The 27663-nt window shown below is 39.8% G+C and overlaps 3 protein-coding genes across 3 annotated transcripts; all 3 read right to left on the bottom strand.

Moving 5' to 3' along the window:
- Nucleotides 1-729: 729 nt before the first annotated feature.
- On the bottom strand, nucleotides 730-15053 carry inpp5l (inositol polyphosphate-5-phosphatase L). The gene is made up of 15 exons (XM_079558911.1): nucleotides 14556-15053; nucleotides 10260-10301; nucleotides 10091-10191; nucleotides 9021-9108; nucleotides 5855-5918; nucleotides 5206-5309; nucleotides 4894-4946; nucleotides 4355-4474; nucleotides 4149-4233; nucleotides 3976-4071; nucleotides 3819-3893; nucleotides 3509-3582; nucleotides 2378-2492; nucleotides 1003-1071; nucleotides 730-856 (listed from the first exon to the last, which is right to left on the bottom strand). The coding sequence occupies exons 1-15, from the start codon at nucleotides 14613-14615 to the stop codon at nucleotides 815-817; spliced, it is 1188 nt and encodes a 395-aa protein (XP_079415037.1). The 5' UTR covers nucleotides 14616-15053; the 3' UTR covers nucleotides 730-814.
- Nucleotides 15054-16495: 1442 nt separating this feature from the next.
- LOC306974991 (glycerol-3-phosphate acyltransferase 4-like) lies at nucleotides 16496-23163 on the bottom strand. Its single transcript, XM_079572399.1, has 13 exons — nucleotides 23026-23163; nucleotides 21873-22449; nucleotides 20088-20157; nucleotides 19706-20006; nucleotides 19251-19325; nucleotides 19070-19159; nucleotides 18249-18342; nucleotides 18036-18151; nucleotides 17902-17957; nucleotides 17735-17820; nucleotides 17471-17599; nucleotides 17300-17379; nucleotides 16496-17199 (listed from the first exon to the last, which is right to left on the bottom strand). Exons 2-13 carry the CDS (start codon nucleotides 22038-22040, stop codon nucleotides 17091-17093), a joined length of 1374 nt encoding a protein of 457 aa, XP_079428525.1. The 5' UTR covers nucleotides 22041-22449; nucleotides 23026-23163; the 3' UTR covers nucleotides 16496-17090.
- A 1282-nt stretch (nucleotides 23164-24445) lies between these two features.
- polr3d (polymerase (RNA) III (DNA directed) polypeptide D) lies at nucleotides 24446-27108 on the bottom strand. The gene is made up of 9 exons (XM_079579811.1): nucleotides 26969-27108; nucleotides 26246-26408; nucleotides 26144-26187; nucleotides 25913-26067; nucleotides 25700-25824; nucleotides 25483-25633; nucleotides 24990-25240; nucleotides 24768-24920; nucleotides 24446-24686 (listed from the first exon to the last, which is right to left on the bottom strand). Exons 2-9 carry the CDS (start codon nucleotides 26405-26407, stop codon nucleotides 24570-24572), a joined length of 1158 nt encoding a protein of 385 aa, XP_079435937.1. The 5' UTR covers nucleotide 26408; nucleotides 26969-27108; the 3' UTR covers nucleotides 24446-24569.
- Between the last annotated feature and the right edge of the window lie 555 nt (nucleotides 27109-27663).

The following is a 27663-nucleotide window of genomic DNA, read 5'->3' as shown; positions in this document are numbered from 1 at the left end:
TAAACACTAATCTACATGTAATAAGTTCAAATATATGGGACATTGCCACTTTATTAAATGTGCTCTTAAATAAGAAAATGGTGGATGCAAACAAAAATAGCAAAACAACACAAAAACAGGGATTAGGGCTGCACGACTGCTATTAGATTAACAATATGAACTACAAAACCAATGCAATGTAATTGTGCAGCTTAAGGAAACGGTACAAACACATGATAATGGCCTGTAAACCTGCATTGTTTGTAGCCTTTAGACTATGCTCACTGAGGCGGCGGCTAACACTGCTCAATCTGTCAGAGAAACCATTTAAAGCCGATCATTCTCTGTGTGTCTTGAGTGTTGTGCTTGTGAAAAAGCAATAAATTTGGTAGAAAATAAATTTAAATGGCAGAGAAAACAAAATCATGGCCGTAAAAATGCCAATACCGCCGTCCAGGACAAAATATGTGTCTCCGGCCGACCATAAGGCTGGTAATTATTGAAAAGACACTCAGAGATGCAGTTAGCATGTAGCTGCGGTGTCAGCGGAGAGGATTCAACGCACATAGATCAGGGAAAGGTGCTGATAGCCTTTGCTTTGGTGACAAGGGGGCGCATAGGAACACTCATGTCCCGCGAACACTTCATCTTAGTTCATACCCAAACTCCGCTGGGCCCGTGCGCGTTATGACTCTCCAGGGACGGACACGGCCAGATTACTGCGATCGTTCCACATCGAACTACGGTCAGCTTAAGGCAGTTTAAAGCCAGTCGTTACGCATTGTGTAAAGTGAACAAATAGTGCTGTGTGTTATTACCTGGAGAAGGAGCAGAGTCAATGGTTGTTTGTCTTCAGTGCAAAGAACAAAAAGACCGGCTACAAGAAGAAAAAAGAAACATTGTGTTACAACGTAGACAACACTTTTTGATTTTGAGATCTTTTAATTAATTAATTTTTTAACCTCTATTTATTACAGCCCTAATTTTACTAATCAAATTCTCAGTTATAAACATAGCTCAAACCTTGTGGTCTCCCATGCACACGTTAGGACCCACTGTGTTGTAGACTAAGCTGTGCTCACTGTCCTCGTTCTGAAAAGATGTTTAAAGTTAAGAATGTGCCCAGGCAGACACCAATTATAAAGATACAGCAGGAACCATAAGTTTACATACACTTCATAAAAAGACAATTAGATCAATTAGAATTTAAAAAAATATTTCTATTTGTCAAAATCCACAAGAATGGGAGATAGAATTTTCTACACATTTTTGTATTACTTTTTATAAAACCAAAAGTTTACATACGCTAATATTACAAGTTTGGTTCATGCTTTGGTGCAATTTCAAGACACTTGAAGGTGCCAGGTTCATTTGTTCAAACAATGATGGAAATGTCCAGCCGTCATACAGATCAGAAAGAAGGCGGGTCAGGAGATGAAGGTGCTGTGGTCTGAAATGTGAATATCAGAGAGTGAAACACTACAACTGTACCAACATGGGCTGAGAGGGTTCTCTGCCAGGAAGAAGCCCGTACTCACAAAGAAACATCAAAAAGCCAGTTTGGAGTTGGCAAATAAAAAAACCGAAAAGACTTTCATTTTTGGAGACATATCCTGTGGTCTGACGCAGGGGGGAAAAAATATTTAGCCATAATGACCATTGTCACGTTTGGAGGAAAAAGGGGGAATCTTTCAAGCCTGAGAACACCATCCCAACTGTGAAATACGGGGGTGGCAGCTTCATGCTGTGGGGTTGTTCTGCTGCAGGAGGGGCTGTTGCACTTCACAAAATAGATGACATCATGAAGAAAGAACACAAGGTGGAAATATTGGTGCAACATCTCAAGACATCAGCCAGGAAGTTAAAACCTGGGCGCAGATGGGTCCAAATGGACAATGACCCAAAGCAAACTGCCAAGCTGGTTACAAAGTGGCTTAAGGAGAACAAAGTCAATGTTTTGAAGTGGTCATCATGAAGTCCTGATCTCAGTGCAGTTGAAAATGTTTGGGCAGAGCTGAAAAAGCATAGGCACCAAGGTGGCTACAAATGTGTCTCAGTTACACCAGTTCTGTTTAGAGGAATGGACCAAAACTCCTGCCAACTATTGTGAGAAGCTTGTGGAAGGAAAACCAAAACGTTTGGCCCAAGTTATACAGTTTAAAGGCAATGCTACCAAATATTAATGAAATGTATGTAAAATGTTGGTTTTGTAAAAAGTAATACAAAGTTGTGTAAAAAATTATATCTCTCATTCTTCTGGAATTACTTTTTTTTGTAATTCTAATTCTAAAAGTTAATTCTGGTTTCATGTCAGACAGTGAGAAAAAATGCAAATGTGTCTTTTTATGAAATGCATGTAAGCATCTGGTTCCCACTGTATGTAATGGTAGGCACTGACTGTGTGTGAGAGGATGTCCTGCACACTGTGGGACATGAGGATGCGGTCGCACCAGGCGGGACAGCGGGTGTTCATGTACTGGGTCGGCTTAGTGTAGTCCTCACTGTAGGGATAACTGAGAGAGAGAAAACAGTATTTATATATCACAGTGTGCACGCAGTATAGGCAGATGAATAAACAGAAGAGGCGCAAATATTACAAAGTCATCACATCTGAAAGATTTCCTTTTGTGTGGATTGAATCGGTTTAATATGCCTCATTTCACTCCATAACAGTGGTCACCAATAACATTTGTACGACAGACAAATTTTATTCTCAACAGTCGCTACAGGGCCGACTGCTCTGGGACATTATACAAAGTAAAGCAATTTTTAATCAATTGAATTTGCTGCTTGTGTTCGAGCTTCATCAACTTTTTTGACCACAAACTACTTTATATCAAAGTAAACATAGAACCAGTGACCGGATTGGACGATAGTTCTCAACGTCATTTTAACCTCTTAACCCCCACCTGAACCGAACACATTTTCTCCTGTTTGGCATCACCCAAATCTAAAAGCTTTCTGAAAAAAGCGTTAAAGTAGCCACAAAAACGAGATGAAAACAAGGACAAAACCCCCCCCCAAAAAGTCAGAAGAGCGACAATGAAGTGACTAAACAGCAATGAAAAACATCATAAAAGTGACAAGAAAACATAAAAAAAAGTATCAAAAAAACGTCATAAAAGTGACAAAAAAGCAAGAAAAAAGTGACCTAAAAGTGCCAAATATGTAAGAAAATAATTTAGAAAAAAAAAAAGAAAAAAATCCCCAAAATGTGACAAAATGTAACAGAGTAAAAAGTGACAAAGACACATCTTAAACCAGTTTTGTAGGTCGTAGCTTTCAAATGAGGCATTACACTGGCCTATAGACTGTAAATTCCAGTCAAGAAGCTTTTAGATATGGGTACAGCCAAACTCAGGAGAATGTTCTTTGTTAAAGAGTTAATGACAAATTATGTAATATCATTTTTTCACATCTTTATGATTAGTGATGGAAACAACTATTTGAATAAAGGAATTGCTCAGAACAATACACTCTCCATTGAATTTGATCTTTATAAGACATATTTTCCAGTTTCTGTTCTTACCTTGGTGGAAACTTGATATCTTCTTCCCTAATAACATCATGAAACGCTGAAACCTCTTTGTCGTACTTTAAGAGCTAAAAAAAACAGTCAATAAGGCACTGGTTACAACAGATGATATCGGAGAGGTGAGTCAGTTTACTTGATGCTATCGCTTTTCCGGAGAGATTTCCTTATGAGAAAGATGACAAGTATTACCTATTACATACCAAGAACAGGGGAATCTAATCAGTGGTTAAGTCAGTCATGTCAGACGGCCTGTGTGTCTATTGTGTGAATGGAGATCAGGGAGGATAAAAGGTTATGTCCTTACCGCTCTGCCATTGTCATCTCTGAAAACGGCCTGATTCAGGTAGGTGAACAACTTCTCCTCAATGTGGAGCAACACCTGCAGGTCACACAGCGGCAAGTTGAAACAAGGGAGGGCATCATGAAACAAAAATAAATAAAAAAATAAACAATAATATTGCCTTGTGATCATTGTCTTTCTCTTCACAAATGATTTTCTCCACTTCGTTACTGCTGTCCTTCTTCACCGTCTGGACCTCGGCCGATGTAGAGAGATGCTACTCACACATTTAAAACAGTTCTTGTTTTGAAAATCTGTCGAATACTGTGGGATTTTTTCAGCTAAATTTTGTACCTGGACGAGGCGGAGTGCATCTAGACGGAAGTTAAAATCTCCAAAGAGGAAAAAAGGCATTGGGGTGTGCTGGCTGTCACATATCCTGGAACACATTTTCAAAACATTTCTACATTGTATCAGGGTTTTTAACAGTAATTCAGTTGAAACATACGGCACTGAAAATTGTACATAATCAACAATGCTTTTGCCTTTTGTTATCTAACCTGTTAATGACATATTGGAGGGCGTTTTTGCGGTTTGCGGAGTAAATGGAGGGGCTGGAGTTGCAGGCAATCAGGTTCGAGGCATCGTGGAAGAGGTGGATGTTGACCAGGTCCAGTCCCCTGTTCAAAACACACAGCAGCGCCATTCATTTATGTATCTATTCGAGCACTAATATCCTATGCACTCAATAGAAGCAGGTGGCAGGAGAAAACAGGAAACCACGTGATGAGAGGGAAACAAGTCTTGAATAGAGAGGTCTGTAATCTGGGGTTTGTGTATTTTTCCCTCAAACACATTTGTCTTCAGCCGACAGTTTGGCTCTTTTCTTTGGCTGTCACTGAAAAACAATTAATATGACGCCAACTAATCTGTTGACTGATGTGTTGATTAAGACGGGATCACACGAGGGCTTCATAACGAGGGTGCCATGAGGTCAAAACAGCATTTATAGAAAAGACACTGATGTAAAGCTTTCAAGTTCAGCTTTCCCATTTCAGAATCAAAAACACAGAGTCTGTGAAGTGCGTGTGGTACGTACTGGTTGTGTATGATCCAGCGTGTCCTCATGAAGCCTTTCCGGGACCATTTAAACTGGAACACAGACGGATGAGCGTGAGTCACTAAACAGCGGCGAGCTTTGAGAGGCCAAACTGATAATTATTGATCTTTGCACATAATTTGTCTCATCTCCCTGTCAAGGGCCGGCAGGCAGCCCTCTCTTCCCCAGAAGACTCATTTGTCCTGCATCTCCCTTCGGCCCCACAGCGTATGCCCCCTCCCATAACCAACACACGCTGCCAACGGACAAATCAATGCATGCACGAGCTCACTTTAATCTGTATATACTCACATCAGGCCAGAAATTCTTTGGGAATTTTTCTTTCTCCACAGTGGCGACGCCGTCCAGGGCGCCAACAAACTTGCTCCTTCCCGACACGGGTCTAAAATCCTTCACTGTGAAAGGCAGAGAGAGGCAGAAGGGGAGAGGTGTGGGAGCGGTGACATGTAAAAGAGTGAGAAAACATGCAAACGGCAATCAATAAACTGGTGTTAACCTCATCAGAGCGGCACGCGCAATGTGCGGATCTATATCAGAGGCATTAGGCAGGCTGAGGCAGACAGCAGCACAGACAGTGGCAGCTCTACTTCTTTATGGTTGTTCCATAAGTGTTTCTGAGCAGCTTTTTCATGTGTAACGTGACCAGAGTTAGCAGCAGAATACAGGCTTGGACTTGAATGCAGGACTTTTCATTTTCAAGCAAATATTAAATTGGGGGGACATGCAGCGCTGCCCAAACATGAAGAAATATGTGAAATGATTCGAAATAAAAATATGTGAAATGATTCGAAATAAGTTTTGAGTCCTTTGTGACAATCAGCAATAAGTACTACATAAATAAATGATCTTCAGTTCCTTTTACGCCCCAGGGAAAGTCCCATTCAAAAACATATTTAATTTGGATGGAGTTTGTTCCAATTGCAGTGAAAAAAGGTCTTACCATTAAAGTCATACTGCAAGATGTTTTTCAGTGTTTTGTGGATGAAGTACATGCTGCCCAAAGCCTGCAACAAGAAACAGCACAATATTAAACAAAAAAATTATAAACAAGCATTTATTTCAAAACAGTCAAAACAGTCGCTCTGAGCCTTTCCAGGACTCAGAGCGAGGCCAACTTGGGAGCATGTGCACCTAAACATGAATGTGATGTGACTGCATATTCCTTGGACGTCCCTATTACAAACTATTAATACAGAATGATGTTCTGTCTTTTGTTCTTTACATTGGTGAAAACAGTGGGATCTTTGTCATGTAAAATCCAATGGTATTCATTACCATGTATAATAGAGGTTTATAGAAGATTAATTGAAATGTTCTGGTGCACTTTAAAGAAAAAATGCATTATTCCAATTCTATTGATAGAATAATTATTTTGTGCAGCAAAATGAAATAAAAGTCAAGCTAAAACTCTAAAACTGAAGAATAGGAAATACAAAGTGCACACACTCACTGAACACACTCTGCACAGACTTCAGCACCAAATCATCCCTGACATGGCCTGACAATTTTTAATGTACTAACTGCCTGCTCCACTGATCTGATTAATCATTCCCCCTGCGATCAATAAAGACAGAAAATTAAAACAATTTAAAAGGTATTAAGCAGAGGGCCTGCTGTCTGCCAATGCTGCCACTGAGAGTGGGGGCCCAAGAAAAATCAGCTGGTGCTGAGAGGGGCGCAGGGCGTGACCATCCCACATGAGCATGAGAGATCTGTCCCTGTCGGGAACATCTATCTGTGCTGTCAAAATAATCCTTATTTAATAAAATAGAAGTGCCTCTTTGATCAGCTTCAGTGAACGGTAATTAGTGGCCAAGTGTTCAGACTGAGAGTCTGAAGACGTCTTACTCTGACTCAATAACAACCAAGCAAATTTAAAAATTCAAATGAAGGACAATCCAGGCCATTACAGTCATTGTGCACTTCACATGAGATAAAAACCTAATCCATGCCATTGTTGCCTCATCTAAGAGTGCTTTTATAAATGCATAGTATTTATCTATTTATTACAAATTTAAGGAATTCTGTATATCTGGGAAACTGACAGTTTTACTTTGGGAAAAAATCTGAAATCTTCAAGACTAGTCTTTTGATTGCATTTTATTTTATTTCATGTAGTGTTTTTAAATACACAGCTTTTATTTCTAAACATGTTTTAGCCCCAATACTGTATGTCACATGACACACTTAAGGTACACTACTCATGGAGATGTGTTAGATACGTTTATATTGCTCTTTTTAAACCCAGAGAAAGTGCACATGCAAACAGTCCAAGCACATTCCCCTTCACATACTCGGCCAAACAACGGTCTTCATCAATCAGGTTTGTGCACAGTTTAATAAAAAAATATTGACTTACAAGTGATTTTTTATCAAAACACCATTTGTACTGGGAACGTATACGCAAGTCTGCCCCCTCTGCCTCAGCTAGCGAATGTGAAAGGAGAACTCCCCAAACCGGCTCTGGGCCCTTATAACTGATGATCCCCCGCCAACAGGAAACAAATTGAAAATCAATGCAGGTGGCACACACCAAATGAGAATGAGACATTGTGCTGCTGGTGGGGGCTACTCCGCTGCAAACCTCTCAGGGCAGCCACTGGTGCAGGGTGCAGAGGACTTGAGCGCAAGGGGGGAAAACTTAACTCCCAGCTGTCCGACGAACCCCTCGCGATTTATTTATTGTGCACCAATAGGCCGGGATCAATAGTTTTAATCTAGACTTTAATGCATTGACTTTGGCCTGTCTCCCTTCACCTGGGCATTGACTTTTTGGCTCTTACCTTCCACCGCTGCAAAAATTGACCCCTTCTGTCAGAGAGCCTGTGTAAAAGTATCACCTGGGAGGAGTAAGGGTTAATAGTACTTCGCTCCTATACAGTATTTGGGCCACGACACAGACAATTCAACCAAGTCACAGAGACTTCATTCAAAAGGTCAGATTAGAAAAAAAAGTCGGATTTGATAGCACAAAATGACCTTATGGACCAGTGACCTGAGCATTGTCCTTGCACCTACAGCCTTCAGGCCTTCAGTGGAGCTTGATGCAGTAAAAGATAAAGTTAAGAAATGTGGCTGACCAAACATATGACTTAATAAACCGGTCCTTGAAAACGCCGCCTCAGTCGACGCCTTAAACGTCACCACAACATAGTTTTGCGCTAAATCTTTCTTGATCTATGTAGGTACAAGGCCACACTTTGGTCAACAACAACACTCCACACACAACCGGCCAGATCTCACTGAAATTGGCTCCCGTTTGCTTGTTTCTAGTGGACAAACTCGCTGACAATGAGTATACAAAATGCACTGAAAACAGATTAAGGTTCTGCTTGTCGGTGCAGGTTAGCGTTTAAGTCCTCCTTGTATTAGGCCACTGTTAGTTTGACTTTTAGATTTCTCTCCACAAATATATGCACGAGTGAAATGCAATGAGGATGAGTCTAAATTTCCTTAACCCAAATATTACTTGGCCACTGTTCAGGGGGTAAGATGGTGTAAAATAGCATACAATTTATGAAATCCATTAAGATATTTAAAATAAACTGTTTTAATACATATTAACTGAACACATATACAATTAACTTAATATTAACTTGATTTTAAAATGTTCTTCTGCCCTAAATTATAGCATAATGGGCAATAACTTTATACAATGGGAGTCACTGAGTTGTTTACGTGTCCATATTTGGGGTCACTGCCAAAAAAGTTTGGGAACCCCTTGGGCTAAAGCAATGGTTCGCAACAGATCTTTGTAAGGAAATACTGAGTTTGAGATTAAATAAACTAAACATTTATGCTTAAACTGATATTAACGTTTTCATTTGCATCATGGTGATCTGAAGGTAGGTTGCAAAACTTCACCATTTGAGAACCACTGGGGTATTATAGTTATTTTCCTCTAACTCTTCATTCAACTTGTTTGTATTATACAATCTACAAAGCTATAAGAACCAAAGGTGGAATTTGATTAAAACAACAATAACATGTGTATTGTTTCACCTAAGCTCAGCAGAGTGTCAGGTCCATATTGTTAAACAGAGAAGGTCGCCCCCAAGTGGAAGCTTCAACAATTGCAAGAATGAGAGGCCAGGCAGACTTCTTACTGTAAAGGTGTCCTCTGCTGGAAAGCGGTTGTCAACGTAGATACAGACTCGGTCAAAATCTCGCATCTTTTCACTGGTCTCTATGCTCCTGGAACAAACAGGAGAAAATGTGGAGAAAAAAAGTCAAGATAACAGAGAGTGCAAAAGTCCACTGTCGAAAAAGTCTCCTATAGTAATAAAAAGTTGTTTTGTTTTTTATAAAGAAATGTATAGCACAACAAAATGTGGTTTAGCAATGACCAATGAGACAAACATAATTGAACCAATTTATAAGGCTGCAAAGAGTGAATCAACATCCCCACCTGGTGGCTGGTGCTGAGTTGTACATCTTAAAATGGTCTGATGTATATAAAAATATACACAACAAATACATTTTTAAAGACTATCTATGTCAGTCTAGAAGATTCATCTTGTTCAAGACCATACCACCTTTGCTGAGCCCGATCCCGTCAGACCTCGGAAGCTAAGCAGGGAAGAGCCATGTGTGAGTGAGTGGTTGGTGGTGGCCGGAGGGGCCAATGGCGCAGACTGGTTGTCTTGCTTCCATCAGTCTACAATGGTAGCTTACCACCATCGAGTATGGGGTGAATGAATAATGCAATGTAAAGCGTCTTTGAGTGTCCAAAAAGGTGTTATATACAACCGATGCATTATCATTACTGTCATTATCATTATCATTATCATCATCATTATTATTATTATTATTATTATTATTATTATTATTATTATTATTATTATTATTATTATTATTATTATTTTTAAGATCAAGATACGAGCTGACAACATCAAGATTTATTCAGGTATTTCCCAAACCAAAGCCCATGTTGGCCACTATATATTTATTTGTTTATTTGATCTGCTTTCTTGTAATTTTGTGCAACTGTGAAGCACATTCAATTGTCTTGTGTATGAATTGTGCTCTACAAATAAACTTGCCTTGCCTTTATTATGCACATATTCAATTGATCATCAAGCATGGACAATTACCATCTAAAACTGCTATGGTCTTTCACCACTTCAAGTACAGCCATTTGCAAAGTGTTGTGTTGTGTCGACTGAAAATCTCACACCTGAAGAAGTCCTCAGCAAAGCCCATGTTGGCCATATAGTCTTTTCCTCCAACCTCTTGAAAGTGCAAGGCCACAAACTGAGGCCGATGTTTGTGGATTGTCTGCAGAAGAAAAAAGTAAGTAACTGCAAGTGACAATTCAACAAAAAGTTAAATTAACGTGGACTTGCCTTGTACAGCTCCTCTAGCCATTGATTTTGAATCTCTCCCACCTGAAAAAGAGGAAAAAATTCCATGTTGAACACAGTTAAACAGTGTATGTTTGTTCTTGTTTTGTCTCCATTACTCTTGACAAGGGCTGGGTACCGCTACACTTTTTTCACCAGTACTTAGACAATACTTGATTTACGACACCGATACATGAATAATACATTTTTTGACACATATACTAAAATATTTGTCATCTAGAAGCAGAAAATAGAACAATAATGTTCCTTTATCCAATTTCTTCTCACTTCTTTTACATTTGTATCATTTATTTGAGCTGAACCAAGTCCTTCTCCCAGGACCTAAATCTAAAAAGTTTTTTTCCCCCCAGTACCGGCTTTCAATACTTCAATTTTATTGATATCAGTAATACCAAAACTTTTTTTTTTACAAAATGGTTTAATGGTACCCAGCTCTATTCTTGAACCAATGAAGGAAAGTGCTATTGCTATTATTATTGTCCTTTTCTGTTTCACTGGTTCATATTTCAGGATGTGGTGCCGTTCAGAAGTCTGCTTCCGCCACTATCTGTGTGTCATCTCTAAACAAAAAATCTTTGTTTATTCATGGGCATTTGGACGCTGATATTGTGAGCTGGTATGTGGCATGTGTCTAGACCTGTCTAAATTCTGGTAAGAGAAAACCCTTTTGGGTATTTTACTGCAGTTCTTGTGACACCTCATGTCATGTCCAAGGGCTGACCAACAAGGTGCATTATTTATTAGGCGACAGCAAAACCCTCCTACTAACAAACTGTGTATTCAGCTTTAAAACTATGTAGTAACACTCACCGTTCATGTTCAACTGAGGGGAGTCAGACATGTGTTTACAAGAGAGAGAAATACGTACATCTAAAACAGAACTTTGCATAGTATTTGCATTCGGGAAGCATATCTTCCATAATCAGTTTCTATAATATTTAGCAAACGATTATCAGTTAACTTTTTGATGCCATTTTGCATTACATTACATTTTCTTCCAGTAAAATCATGGAAAGTTTATAATTATTGTCCATTACAGACTTGCATCTAAAAGTGATTTTAGACTTTTAGATAGTCTTAAATTGTAAATTGGTAAATTCCCTCCATACATCACCTCACTGTTAAACATCCATAATCCCAGACACACTTTCGCTCCAGTAGTTGCATAAACCTCTCTGTTCCCAAAGTTTGCACATCCTTTCTCACTCTCATTTCAATTCTCTGCTTAACGACTGGAATCATTTACAGCAAACTGAAAATTATGTATTTTCCTCCCCCTACATGTTCCAACAATGTCCTACGGTGTGAATGAGCTCAGACCTATTCACCACGACTGCCTCTAAAATCCTGCACTCAAAAAGTTGTTCCTTCAGGTCCGAAGTGCCGTCATGCACGAGCTTAATGTAGAAGGTGCAGACCTGAGGTGGCAGTAGTGAATATAAAATGGCCAACTTGCATCCAGCCCCTTTAATTCTCAGATGGTATCTATCTTTACCCTTCATACAGCAGAACGATTATTGCAAGTGTTTTTCTTTAATCGATTAAGACCATGATGGCGATTAATCGAAAACCGATTAAATAAGAACATGCCTAGTTTGCATTTCTGACTGAGTGCTCCCCATCCATATAACCGGAAGTACACTTATTCCATTTTCCACACTTTTCACTCTTAGAGCAATTGATAGATTCAAAATATTGTTTCAGTGGATGTTAAAAAAAAACATAGAGCATGTGGAGATATGCCTTAATTTGTCTGGATCAGTGTCTCCCAAAATACTACCCAAGAAATGATCTTTCCCAGAGACAATACTCTATATCTACTCTAGATCTATGAGCAAATGCACAGCAATAATAATAATAATAAATGTGGACAATGTGCATTTTGCTTTTGCAAGTTAAAAAAATGCCTTTATTTCTAATGTTTGTGTAACTTCTATCTCTAGGCCTGGACGAAGTGGCAAAATATATTGGTCGATTAAATTATATATATTTTCTTCATTTTCAATAAACTAACATAACTACATGTTGCTGACTCGTAAATTTTGACATACTTTTGTACAAAGCTCAGCTCAAATAACAAACGCTGTCCACCCGTTTTATTTAACACACACACATATTCTAAGGCAAAACGTCAAAGAGTGTTTGATTACAGACCTACAGGGACCTGAGTCAGTAGCCTAGAGCCAGGGACCAGAAGATAATAATCTGCTTATACCTTTCTGACACAGAGAGAGAAAGACAAATCTGGTCACTGGAAAAATGGTCCTCAGCCAATTTTCCATGACTCAATGAACCGTCCCCTCCCATGTGACGTTACAAATTGTAAGCAACTTTTTGCCAAGTCGGGGAAATATATTGCAAAATAAAATTACTCACAAAAATATTGAGTTCATTTCTTAGCAACGTTAATAAAGCCACAGCCAGTGACATAAGGGTCTAAAGCTGTGCGCTCTATAGGTGACAACCCTGATAAGACAAGACAAGACAAGACAAGGAAAAGCATTTATTATGTATGGTGCTTGAGTACAACTCGCTCTTACATAAATTCTTTGACTATTGTGACTGCAAGCTCTGAAGGTCAACATGTTCTACTTCAGTTTATGTGACCTTGAATTTCAAAAGGTTAAAAAAGCCATTATGTTTGCATGTGAAATCTATAATCACATCTATATGGCAAAGACTGGCTACTATAACAGGCTATTCTAATATGGAAAATGCTTGTGCCGGCTCTCAGTCATCCCAGAACCATCCATAGTAATAGAGATTTTCAAATGTTGTCAACTGGACGTGGTTGGCTGAGTTGAGGCTGTTTCGATTGCGTCTTCAGAAGTTTATTTTCGCTCTTCTGGTCCAAATGTGAGACTGATTCAACACACAGGTCTATTTAAACTCTGGCCCCTCCTTTTCTCAACCCATTTTCAGGGGCCATGAGCGTGACAACCTAATTCTTACAACAAAACATTATCCCGGCAAAATTATTACAACCTCTCAGGACCTCTGCTAAATCCTGTTGACCCCTGCTAGACTGCAGGCCTGTATGCCTCTGTGAAACTGAGTAACTTTGTCAGTGTTAAGAGCCTACCACAGCGTAAAGCCCACATCCACTGATACAGGAACAGTCACCCACAGGCAGCCCAGTGTTTCCTGCCGATGGGTTCTTAGACTACGGGGGCACGCACTGGCAGTCCTAATTGTGACCAGTGTTGGGCAAGTTAATATATTCTATATTAGTGATTACAGCTCTAAAATGTAATATGTTTGTATTTCATAATACTGTTTCAAAGATGTAGCTGAGTTACACTACTTTTAGTTACTTTTGAGTTACTTTTGATTGTAGTAATAATGCCAATGGGCAAAACTGCAATGAAAGATTTCCTTTTCCTTCGCTTTCCCCCATTCTCTTGTGTTTTGTTTTGACAACATTAGCTACACTCAACTGCAGATCTTATTCACCAGTGTCCACCTTGATTTGTTATGCTGAATTCTATTTGGGTGGAGTTTGGCATTTTTTCGTTCATACATTTAAATGCACTTGTAACTTGAGTTACATGAATTGTAATGACTAATATATTCCCATATTATGTTTAAGTAATATGCTATATTCCTTAGTTACTAAAAAAAAAGCAAGATATTTTTGCAACTCATTACTTTTGTAATACGTTACCCAACATTGATTGTGACAATGAAGTAAATGTCACTTTTTGCCTCTTTATTGTGTTTATTATTAATAGCCCGGTATTGGATGATTTTATATATGTTCATGGAAACTGAAGAACTAAAATGTGTAATGTGTCATATCTATTATTCCCACATTATGTCTATTGTTGAGAAACGCTGCAGTACTGACAGTTCAAACATTAGCCTAAGCTTTTGCCTATGCCTCGATGCCAAATGAGCAAGAAGTTGGTCACGTGATGCGCAGACATAGAGTTACAGTGCATCGCAGTGCCAGTTTGAATCCCAACAGGGTCAGAGCGCACACTGCCCCCCAAAAAAAATACACGGCACCGACAACTGACAAAGAAATGTGGCATAACAGGAAAGAGTGTTTGAAGAGGCGAGACTTACATAATAAGGGTTGACAGAAGTGAGCAGGATACTCATTCACTGTAACTTGGCAACTGGTCGTAAGGCGCTCTATACGTAGCCTACATTGTGTGCGTAAAGTGTAAAACCCTTGCATAGGGCTTATTCATTTATTTGCATACTAGCCCCCGCCACGGCAACAGCAGCGTGTGAGGATAGCCGTGTGCTGGAAGTTGCATCTGTTTTACTTACATTATCAAAGAGTGAGCCGACATTGGCGGTGACAAGCAGCACATCAGTGTAGCGCTCCATGATGCACCTTCAGAAAGTATAAATTAAACTTGGCTCCAAGGCCTAGCAGCTTGTTGCCCTCTTCTTCCAGGAGCTTATGACGGCTTAGCCTACTGTGAGAGAGTCCCGTCCGCGTCTGCAAGCGCTCAAAAACACCCCTCCATCTCAGGGCAGCCTTTCTTGGGACGACAGGTCAAATGTGTTTGCCGATGGCGGGCTCCTGTGAGTAAGAGCGGCATCCACTTCCATGTTAAGCAGAAAAAGCCGAGAAATGCAGCGCGGATCCGTCGATTTCCGCCTCCTCTCGGCTAATTGGACTAGTATCTTCTTAGTGGACTTACAGACTGGACAGAGCATCAGCAGCTCTCAAGGGACGCACTTGTAGCCTGGCAGGCAGAAGCGGAGTAAGTGACAGACAGACCTGAGCTCCGCCCATTGGCTTCGAGCTGTCACTGTTAAAAGTCTTCCTGGTTTAAAATGCATGTAGTGTATCTTTTTTTATATATATAGAAATCCTTTATAGCATTTTTTTAATAGCTGGTCAAACGAGAACGGAATAAGTGATTGACTTCTTTTAACTGGCGCTCCTGCCTCTCAGTGTGCGAAAGTATAATCGTCGTGCGTAAACAGGAAGTTACAAGGTACTTTTTTTTTTCCAATGAAATCCTTCGCATGTTTTGAAACTCCAGCCTTATCGTGCTCTGTCATAACCGCCCACATACAAGCAACAGTGATGACACTATGGACCTACAGCTTTCGTTTTGTTTTATTTCATTTAATTAACCTTATTTTTTTTTGTCAATGTAGGTCAATTATATCGACATTATCTGGAAAATTTAAGAGAAGTCAAAATATATCCAGTTATATGTAATTGTTTATAATAAAAGCAAGGTATGTGATTAAAAAAAAAAAAAAAAAAAAGTACTTATTTAAAAGGGCTAAACTAATTACACGCATTTGTTGCTAGTCTTTGTACGATGACTTGTTTCTTGGCCCTGTGCCCATAAGGAGAACCCTCTTGGCTGTGACTGTTGGGGCCCCAGCTCCGCCTCACCATAGTGCAGTCAGGGAGCTGCTCAACCATGGTATTGTTTATACAGCCTCTCTTTTGAGATCTCCGTCCTGTTTCCTCCAACGCCTCCTTCTATTACGGTGTGTTTTGTTCACCAGCCTAAACAAATCCGCTTTAAACCATTTCCACAGCCATGCAAAGAAATGCTGCCATGTTTGTCACTAGCGTAGGAACAATGTGCTTCGCTTGTAGCCATAGGGAAGCCTAAGTTACAGACAAGCCACTCTTTTTTACTAACCTCTTTACACAAGGTGCAGGGACAGCTTACATAACAGTGCTTTATAAACATAATACATCAGTGGCCTTGCAAAAGTAGGATAGCATTTCACTGTATGGCTGTATGTTGACAAAAAGGTTAGAAACTCCACATGAAATGACTTGAACATTTATTTTCTCAGACATTTTGTCTTCTCAGTGACAATGTCAATCTGGTGGGACATTTGAGTAAAAAAGCTCTCTCCTTCTCTCCTCAGGCACCGGAGAGAGAGATCATTGAGGAGCAAATGAAGAGGTTCACAAAATTAAATTAACATCCTTTTAGTATTTAAAATCCTTTGACTTTAATTGCAGCTTCACATTCATTTGCTGAAGATGACGACAGCTTACAATAAAAACTTGAAATGAAATGGATAATGCAGGATCAATGCTGTCCAGATTCCTACTTACCATTTAGCATTTTGAGAAAAATGGAAAGTCAATGAGATCAGAATAACATTACAATAAATAAAGCTTGAACTTCTGCAGCTAGTTAGATGCTGAATGGGAATTCCATGTAATCTTCAATTAATTCAGTCATCAATCTTTATGTGAAACTGCAAGAATAAAAAAAGCAATAAAATTTCCAATATCCATATCATAATGTAGAGTTTACACTCAATGGACAACACCCATCAAATTTGTAACAAAACGTCCTATGTTTATAGGTGTATGTCCTTCCTCTGTGCAATGCATAACTTTGTTAAATCCCAACAAAATACAGCAGTCATTCTGCCTCTATACTGTACAGGCATTTCCCATTGATCCAAGTCAGTTCAAGTAACAAACTACCACCATTTATGAGGTCTCTCAGGTGCCCCGAAACAAGGTAAATGCAACTTAAATACTGTGATACAAAAAATATTGTAACTTGTAATATCTGAAACTATTAAACAAAAATAGGAAAGCTGGCTTTTTTTCTACAAAAGGAAGACAACACTGTCTGAGCACATCGACTTGTTCTTCCAACTAAGTGTAGTGGACTCAGACGATCCCAAGAGCAATGCAAACTGAACATGCCGGACCGCGGCAGTGACTGTGGAAGCCGAATGGAGCTCTGTTGACATCTGAAAGGATTTTCTCCAGTCAAAATGCATCAACAGACAGGAGCATACATGACCCGTCGGTCAATGGTGCCCAGAACACAAGTCCATAAACCCACAGGCTCTTCATGAACGACTGCGGTCTTCCTGAGTGCCTACCAGCATTTTGCTGTACAACTTCTGTTGCTCCTCTTTGAAGGTATCTTTTACCTTGGCCCGCTTCAGACCTCCATCCCTAAAATCAAAGCACAATTGGTCCATGCAAACACACATTTTGTATATAAGCAGCACTCCTGTCCTATCACTTTTGATTGTTTTGTGTAGAGCATTCTTACCACAGAAGGTCAACCAATCCACCTTGCCTGGCAATGGCTGCTTTGACACGATTGGCAAACTGGACAGCATCCTCCCCTTCCTAGGGGATAAGGTTTTATGTCATTGATCCCAGAATAGCTTTGTAGGTAGAACTGCCATATTTCCTCTATTATAGTGCATGTCCAACTCACCTCACGCGACATTGGAGGGAGGTACCACACACTACACACTATGGCCCAGCTGCTCATCATACGCAGCAAGTAGTTGACCATCCCAAATTTACTGCTGTTCCAAAAGGCATCTCCAAACCGTGGATCATACTGTCAATGACAAAATCAGTTATATGAAAGTAAAGCAACTGAATGGGTTTGTATTGTTAGTCATTGCCCTGTAATGTTAATTAAAAATGTAACAACTCCAAATACAGTAAACGCACACACATTGTGAGAATTTACCTTAATAGCAACTGGGTAGACAGTAGTACCGATCTCAAAGCTTCCCTTTTTAAACATCATAACAGAAGTGTTATTGATACAGGTTCCTGGGAAAAAATCCAAATGTTTTTACAAGGAACACCATTATAATACATGAAGTAAACAGTACTTAGTTTCATTTAACATACCCTCAGGGAAAATAAGAATTGGAAGTTTTGTTTTGTCATCCACATGATCACTTAATCTATGAAAAAAAAAGTAAAATAAGTACATTTCTACCATGCTGAAAAACAATTAACTACTGTATCTACTGCAGTGTCACCTTTTGGCCACTAGATGCCTGTCTTTGACTTCTGAGCGCTCAAACCACACGTGCGGACAAGCCTTTACCATAGATCTCTGAATGACTCCCATCAAGCCACCGTGAATCTGGCCAACCTGATATCAAAAACAAAAACATACAATAGCACCAGTTGTATTTTTAAAACGCATTGTGACAGATCAGCAGCGGTAGTGAGACGAACCGTGCTCTTACCATTGCATAGCAGCCATCGCTAGCCAGGATAATAACATCGATGGGTGATGTATGGTTGGCAACGCAAATGCCTCCGTTCTTGGGTTTGTTCTCACTGCAGAAAAAATAATAATCAGACCTTTTTTGCCATTTTAAAAAAGGGAAGGTGTCATAGCGAGAGAATTATCAGAATAATCAGGCTGGCACTATCAAGAGCAAAATGCCATACAGGAAAATACAGTTGCATCAAATCATTACCCAACACAAAACAAAGCAACCTGTTGTAAAAGGTCTGCGGTCAACTCCTCTCCAAAGATCAAATTACAATCTTAAAAGAGGACGAGCTAAACATGTTCTCGGTCACGTGTATTTTTAGACTAAAGTGTACCAGCATACACGGGACATGCTACATGATACAGAGGGCTAAAGGAAGGCTTGCTTTATTACAAGATAATGCCAATGTTTGGATTAAACTACACAACAATGCACTGTTATCTTACCTAACCCAGACTCCAACCTAATAGCAAAGTAGTTTATAGCCAAGTAGAAAAAAAAAAATCCTCATTAAATATCTAAATAATGTACGACTACAGACCATATTCAATTTCAACTCATCTAGTGTCTTTCTGTTTAACAATCGCCAGCCTCCAAGTACAAGTCGCTAACTAGAGTAGCCCCAGGCAGATTTTGATCAACTGTAACACCAAGAACATATCCATGGTTATGTAATGTCTGACTTTTTCTAGCCTTGCTACATCAAGACGACAGCTCTGTGAATTACGAAAGCATTTCAGCACCAGACCACTGAAGAGTTTATTTTTTAAAGGAAACAATGAGTCTACCTGTCATGATACGTGATGATTGCAGTCAACGCTCTGACACATATTCTATAGCACATCAAATGTACTTTCTCACTCAAGAGGTTTTTTATCCTGCAGGGGAACAAAAAGAATATTACAAAAGGTTACTAAGTTACAACATCAGACGACGAGACAGTTTGTGTGTTATTTAGTTAACACTTACCGTCCATTTGGCAATAATCCAATCAAGGAAGTAAGAAAAACAAGGAGGCCCACACCCGTGAAGGCAAGAGTGACTCTACAAAACAGTGAACACAGACAGTGATCACTGACATCGTACAGTAATTGGTGTTTAATCTGAACAGAAATGCTAATATTAGAGTGGATTCAGTTACTCATAATGTGTTTTATGTAACAGATTTTTGCTGTGCTTTGAGACTTGTATGAACGTGTACAAGTGCGCCGTGGTTGGACAATATTGAAGTGAAACAGGTGGTCTGAGCATTCCCTTTACCAACAGCAAACATTCATTTATATGTACTGTCCCGGTCACTGTTTGTTCTAGAACACTTTGAAACATGGGTTGAGGAATAGGTGAAACTGGATGTCACATTACTGAGTGTACCAAAAGCACAATCCAAACTCCACTGATAGCATTAATTACGCCACAACACATACCTGAGAGGCAGCAGGAGCCCATAGCGGATGATCAGGCCCAGGCCCCACAGCACAGTCAGTCTGAGGCTGATGTACTGGAAGTTGTAGTTGCTCCGAGTGAGCAGGTTCCAGGACTCCAGTTCCTCTGGAGAAAACCTCTTTGTCACCTCGTCATCCATGATGCTCTCCACTCCTCGTCGAGCGAAATAAAAGATGTCTGACATTTCAAACTCGGAGGCTGAATCCAAGTCCTTGTTGCTCCCGCTCCGTCGTATCTCCTTGATCTCTTCCTCCAGAGAGGTGGGCTCTTTGGCAATGATTGCTGATGGACAAGGGAATCATTTCTCATACACCAGCAGCACCACACACCCTCACAATATATTGTCACAACAATCAAACTCACCATTTGAGTACGGTTTGTGCAGGGGATGATTCTTCTCTTTTGCACCTCTTTCTAACCTTACAGTGGCCCACTGAAAAACAAGAAGATAATACATTAGAATACAACCAATGCCATGTATGTTACTTAGCATTGAGCATGGTAAACTCTGGCACAATTACATGAATGTGTTGTTAATGTGCACACTTTCAAGTCAAATTTAATTTAAGATTTTAAGAAAATTAACATTGCATGCAAAAATTTCATGAAACAGAGATATTTGGCACAATTCATACAATGACTTTTAAAGCCCCGTGGAAACCCTGTGTTTCCAGTAGTGGACGCTTTTCCCTTCACATCAAACCCTGCAGCAGCAGAAAACTTTTATTTGGCAATGGACAGTACAAGAAAACATTGCAAGGTTGCCAATGCTGTGTACATAAGGCGTCCAGCCATAGGCTAATTTACAGCTGTAGCTACAACTGAAAGCCTACACAAACATACTTGGACTGAGATGTTAAGAAACTGAATAAACAGTTGTTCAGCATGAGCACAGTGACGTGAGGAGGAGATCGGTCCAACTAAAACTGAAGAATTAGCCCTGGGCAAATTACATTTAACATTACAGTAATTTTGAGAAACATCCTTTTGCATCAATATTCATGTGCAAAAATATATATGTATGTGTCGCTTAGAACAAAAAATAAACGTTTTGGTCCACCTGGGAGCTATTTGGCTGTGCTTTCATTTTCAAAAATAGCATTTAACATCATAGTGCATCATAGACTTAAATAGAGCTTTCCCAGATGCTCAGAGACTTTTGTGCATTATTTATTAACACCATACTCTGACCACCACCAGCAGCTCACTCACCTTTTTAATAAATATTACCGCTGTCGACAAACAGCAGCGACACAAATACTGCTCACCACGTTTCAGTTACAGACACGCAATGACAGGCTGTAGTCGTGAGCGAGACAAATACACTGACATTTAAAACGTGGACAGAATAAACTAGGTCTCAGGTCAATAAAACAATAGCAGAGGGAAACTCTATGACAGATATATGAGACAAAGACAAACATTGTTTGACTGCACGGCCTGTACTTTATTTTGCCCTTTTGAACTTTTCCCCTCAGCAGAGAACATCTCAAATATCTTGCTCTCATCCAACCTTTCCTGGCTCCAGCTCAACAGTCAAAAATATGGTACATGCAGGGCCGCCTTAACCACTGGGCTTGCATGGGCTGGAGCCCAGGGACCCAGGGGCCTACAAAAAAAAAAGTTTTTTTTTTTTTTTTGAGCATACAATTTTTTTTTTCTCCACCTCTGTGAGAATGAATATGAAAACAATACAATTCATAGAATGGCTCTGATTGCTTGCATTAATGAGTAAGCTGAACGTGTAGTGGAGCCATCTCGGGTTAGAGTGAGTGGGTGTCGGTGTGAATCAAGATTTTCCCGTCAATCACTTCACTTTGCGGCATGACTAACCGTATATGATGATTGCGCTGCGATCTATGTGTGTACCTGACAACCTGGAGAAGCCCGCCCTACCTGTAGGAGTAGCAGGGTTAGGGTTTTTGTGGGATTTAGGGTTAGGGTTATAGGTTAGCGTTAGGGTTTGCGCTGAGGGGGGGTGGGAGCCTACAATTCTGTTTAAGCCCCGGGGGCCTATGGGTACATTAAGGTGGGCCTGGGTACATGTAGTGAGGGATGACAAATGGATTCAAATGAACATACTTTACGTTGTTTTATTTTGATCGAGATGTCAGTGCATGCAGCGTAAAGTGTGTAACAAATTCTTACCTCAAAGATTTTTAACAGCGTTTTCATGTATAATCTTCGGATTCCAAAAGAGACGCCGAAAATAGCTGGCACAATGATGAAGACCAGGAGTGAAGTGATCCAGACGGTGAAGGATATTCCAAGGAGGATGCACAACAGGTTGTCAAATGGGTTGAAAAAAAACTCCATAGTGAAGCAAGAAGCCAGAAAGTCTTTCAGCAACTTTTTGAATAACACAACAAGGGATGGAGTCAAACCCAAGTCCAGCGGATGTCCTTTTTGTCAAATGTTCTCCATTAGGTCTACAAGGAGCTGCTTTTAACAGAGCAGGAATATAAAAACCAGAAGCATCTTGATGTTTCTGTAGGTCCAATTAAGCAGCAATTCATCAAGTCATTCTTCTGTGCAACATCCCTCCTTTTACATGCAACAATAATCCCAGGAAAGAGGATGTTGATGGCTCTGTTTGCTGCAGATGTCTACTGGTGTTTTAGCCCCCAGCCAAAGTCAGAAGATGTAAACAATGAAACAACTGGTCACAGCTGGTGCACTTCTTCTCTTGGGGCGGTGAAGAGGTGCCGTTTAATGTCACAGACACCTGAAACAACAAATAAAACTGTAAAGAGAACTACTTTAGATCAGAAATGGTGTAAACTGGGAACTGTACACTGCGCGCGTTATGGCATATTTTACACTATTTCTGAACACCGAGACAAAGGCAACGCGCAGAATTGACGCTTTGTGTTGCATGTATAGTTTATCAGTATAACCATAAAGTAAAGATAAGGGACCAAGCCGAGGCCCTCCCTGAACCTGATGATGCAGCGGGATGCCACTTTCCTCCATCCCCAGAGGAACAGGACAGTTAGCACAGTGCGCACTTCAGCTCCGAATCAAGCTTTTAGTTGCTTTCTATGAATACTCCGCGATCCTTGGCAAATACATTTCACACCACGAGGGGGGTGTGCTAGAAGTGCTTAGAGGAGAATATTACCCCATGCTAAACTTAGCTTCTGGCCTCCACGCTGCTACATTTCATCCTGGTGCGCTTCACTTCGCACTAGCGGATTGGACGCGTTAGCTCAGGGCTAGCATCTGCTTCAGCCCAAACACTTGTGTTCTTTAAATTAGGTGAGAGAATACATGTAGTTATACGTGTAAATCGCCCACTCACCTCCTGTAACGTGTCCAGTGCCGGTGTGGTGAGGCTTCTGCGTCCATCTCTTGTCTTTGTCTGTGGGACCGTGTTCAAACCCAAACTCCGCCCGGCCTCGGCGAGCAGCAGCAGGCGGTGGGTATGTTCAACAACGTGTGAGCTCTGCCCTCTAGCGGGGATGGACCGCTACTGCAACCTTCAATGTTTCAAACCACGTGGACGTTCTATTTTTTTTTATTAATGTAAAACACTGACATTCTTTTACAAGGGGATCTAGGCAGAGCCACCTTAACCAATGGGCTAGCTGTGGTTGGAGCTCAGGGGCCTACTATAGTCAAGGGCCTATCAGAAGTAAGGGGAAATAAAGAAAAGGTAATTAGTTGATGTTCATATCACTTCACTTTGCGGCATGAGCGTATGGATGATTCCGCTGTGCTCCATGTGTGTACCTGGAGTACCTGGCCCAGAGGGAGACATGTAGGAGTAGCAGGGTTAGGGTATTTGTGGGATTTAGGATTCAGTTTCCAATAAATTGGAAACTGAAAGAAATATATGAATGGTCGCTTTGTTACTTGCTTTGTAGCGATCTTGCAGGAAATAGTAATAGTGTAATAGTGTTTGGTTCTGTTATTATGTGAATAGTTCAAACAGTGGTTGTGAGTCAAAAAGCTGTTCTGAAAGGAGTTCTTCATTTTTTGTTTTGTTTTCTTTGCTATTGTTCCTTGTTGTTTTGTTTACACTGATTATACTATGAGAAATGAAAAGTTCATCATTTTGAGTTGGGGGTAGGCGCTCAAAAGCTTTTGCTTCAGCCTACTCCTTTTGAGCAAAATGTATGCTTAAATAAATAAATAAAATGTAAAAAAAAATAAAAAAATAAAAAAGGGTTAAACAATTCTGTTTAAGCCCGGGGCCTATGGGTACATCAATATTTATCTACTGAAAAACATTGAAATGACTACCGGTGTCTCTTAACAACTGTTAAAGAGCAGTTTTGACAATAATTTTAACTTAGTCAATGCTTACTTAACAATTATATGTGTGAAAATTTCAATATGTCCATTTGGGTCACAGGTTGTCATCCTATCGTGATTTTGGGTCCCAACACAAAAAACAGCTGAGAACCACTGATCTAGAGTGTCCTTTCCTAGAACATTTTAACACAGAATTTGTTACCGCCTTCATTCTGGCTCAAATGTGGCCTAGTACTGCATATTGAGCAATCAATCATTCAAAAAAAGTTTACTTTTTTTCCATCAAATGTAAAAGAATAGCACTAGAGGCCCTTGGTCTGTGGTCATTTCTGTCCTCTTGTGGCAAAAGCTGCATTACTCAACCAGGCAATAAAAATAACAATTATAGTCGTCAAAAATCTTGTGATTAAGTTATTTTATTCACAATTTTACAATATTTTACAATTGCTGCAAGTGAGAAAATTAATTTCAAGTTCAGCAGACCCTTTTTATAACAACTTATGGCAGCTTTTTTTATTTATTTAATATTAGTGTCTTCCTTTAACATTTACACCTGCTTTGGCACAGCACTTCTGCATGAACAAATCATCAAGCACTAGTTCTTAAAAGTGCTTCAAAATCTGGAGAGCAAACCATTTTGTGTTTGATGTGTCCTAAAACAGTCAAGTCACCTGATTTGCCTTCAGTTCCAACAGAGACCAGCTCCTGTTAAAAAATGGGCAAAGTATATAATGGGTGAAATTAAATTGAAGTGACCTACTAAGAGTTGTTCTTGAATGTACCCACCTGAAGAAACGAGCAGGTTGCTCCTAAAGACACATCAAACGTCACTTGTCCCAGTAAAAGCTGCACTCGCCCTGACTTCCGCACTAACATTTTTCCCACAAGACCCTCACGTAGATCCTTCAGACAACAGCAATTTTCATCTTGTTCATCTTCCTGTTAAATGATAAATGTGTTTAAAAAGGTCTATCATTACTTAAAGACACATTTATTTAGATTTTGTACCTGCGTTTCAGTCTTGAGAAGCATGGCCTGTCCGGTTTCTGACTGCACTTCCGTTTTCACTGGCTTGCTCTCCAAGGTGGGAGGTTGTCCCGGCAGAGAGTCCGGTAGCTGCATGAAGAAAAGCTCCTCTCCTTTGCTCAGACTAAATTTATGCATCAGATCAGGCAGAACCTCAGGCTCAGGGAGTGGAGGGGGTCGAAAGGTTTCCTCCATGACAGGCTTCTTGACCTTCTCCTCTGGTTCTTGTTTTGCTAAATAAATAAGGTAAAATAAAATAAATAAATGCATACAGCAGGGTAATTTTAGGACAACGATTAAAGAAAATTTAAGACCGATGCACTGAAAAAAACAATTTTTTTTGGGTTAATTTGAATGCTCTAAAGGCCTTGCATTTTGTAATACTGTAATAGGTTTGTAATGATTGTGGCTATCCCGGTACATATAATAAAATCACTTTTTTTGTTTGCCGGATATTGCTGCAGTAAAAACTTACTTTCAGATAATGTGTCCATTGGCTCAATCTCCTCTTCTATTTTCTCAGTCTTAACTTTAAACTCCTCCTTAAACCCCCACCCTGATACAGCGAGGGGCAGCTGTACAGGGCAGCTCCGCCGTTCACTCCTTAGATAGGGATCATCAATGAACTGGGGAAAAGAAAACATATTTAATGAACCAAGCATATAAACACTAGGTATATATCCATAACTTACATTATCTCGCTCAAGTTTGTGTAGAATTTCTTTGGTTTCCTCCTCGGACTCTCTGTACTCTTTCTTAATATTTATAATGGGCGAAGGTCCCGAGCTCGGGGCTTCTCTTTCGCTCTCATAAACACCTGCAAGTACAAAATGTATTAAAGGATCAACAAATATAATAAATCAATGACCACATGCAGCCAACGTCATCCAGAAAAATAGACGTACCTTTTTTCTTGAGCATCATCTCCGCAGGTCCCTGTTCAAAAATGGAGTGGGACTGAATGACCTCTCCTCGGCCTCTACCCCGGCCTCTGTCCCGTTGGCCTCTGCCTCGATCTTCCCTCCTCTCTCTCCGCTGCCCACCCTCTGCTCCTTTGGGTCTGTCAAATGGAAAGTCCTTAGTATTAATTCATAATATGCAAAAAGGTTTTTAACAAACAACAGCGTTCAACTTACTCTTCTTTGACTTTACGTCCAATAATGTTTGGGGTAAATGTTTTCTATAAAAAGGGAAATATCGTTAAAATCATTCTTACTCACAGTCATTAATTTCAGTACCTTTTTGACACCCCCCAAAGTGAGGTCTCTGGAACGAATAGAGGGTAGTCGTCCAGGAGAGAGGCCAGCAGAAGTTCTGCGGCCCGCGAGCAACCCCATCCCGCTCCCACTGGGGTTTGGGACTCTTTGACCGCTGGATTCACCTGACCCTGAGTCAGCCATGCTGTGTCAGACAGGTCGACAAAACAGCCAATACAGATGATTTAAACAACCCTTCTCGATGATGGCAAACTCCTGTAGGAGAGTCAACAAGAACAATATGAATAACAGCAACAGAAAAGGAAAATATGGATTTAACAAAGGGACTTCTATTAATCTTACTCATTTAAAAGATACTTCTGACAGACTTTTTCTATGTTTCCATGTTTTTCTTAAGTTGCTATTTCGTGTATTAATTAGGAGTTCATCTATAAATTCCAGCAAATTATTTAGTTCTTTAACTACATAAAAAAAAAAAAAAAAAAAACACTTCTAGTTTTCATGGCTTAATTATAAACCACCCACCTGAACCATACAGTTAACACTCATATTATACATAGCAAAAGAGCAATACATATTATAAACATTAATCTTCTTTAAGGTTAAGTTAACACAAATTATAAAACAAGACTGCTGCAACACGTGGCCCAATCACATCACATTTTAGTGATGCAATGCTAGCTAAGTGCAACTCCTTCATGTAAATAACGCCATGATAATAAACCGTCTCTTTAATATAAATACCTGTGACTTTCCGGGTCTTCTGATGCGGTAAAATGTGCAAAATCTCGAAAGAGTCAATGAAAAAAGAGCATCAAACGTGTTCTATTTTTGTTACCACTGCATGAATCCTTGCGCCATGACACTTCCGCGTTGTCGTCATTTGTGATTATCACGTGCGTGAAAGTTGCGCATGCGTATTGCAGGCGCAACGAATGGAAGAAATTAATTATGAATACAAGATATCAAATTGACTGAATGACTGAATTTCTTAATACATTAAAAACGTATGATCTTGTGCTGCAAAAATAGTAATTTGTAAAATTATAAATCGGTTAAATTGACATAACGTCACAACTAGAGTACCTGTCACAGTCCCTCTTGGTTGTACTGCAGAACCATTTAGACCTCTGTCCCCCTGCCCCACATACACTTTTTCAATGTTGACAAGTGAATTGTAGGTTGCAGTAGATGCACAACATACAGTCTCCGTCCACCTGAGGTCTCCCACTTTGACTTTGACTAACACAGCATAAAACAAAAAAGATCTTTTTTTTTTATCTTTGTCTTTCACTCACATTTTGGCCTTGTTTTGGTCCTGATTTTGTATTCTTCTTGTTTTTGACATAGTTTAATGAAAAAGATATATGATTTATGTATTTATATTCTAGTTTGTTGGAACAAGACTACAAAGGTGGGTCCTTTAATTTTCTATTCTA

Source organism: Gobius niger, assembly GCF_951799975.1.
Source record: "Gobius niger genome assembly, chromosome: 1".
NCBI classification, from domain to species: Eukaryota; Metazoa; Chordata; class Actinopteri; order Gobiiformes; family Gobiidae; genus Gobius; species Gobius niger.
This window is presented reverse-complemented; position numbering and strand designations above follow the sequence as displayed.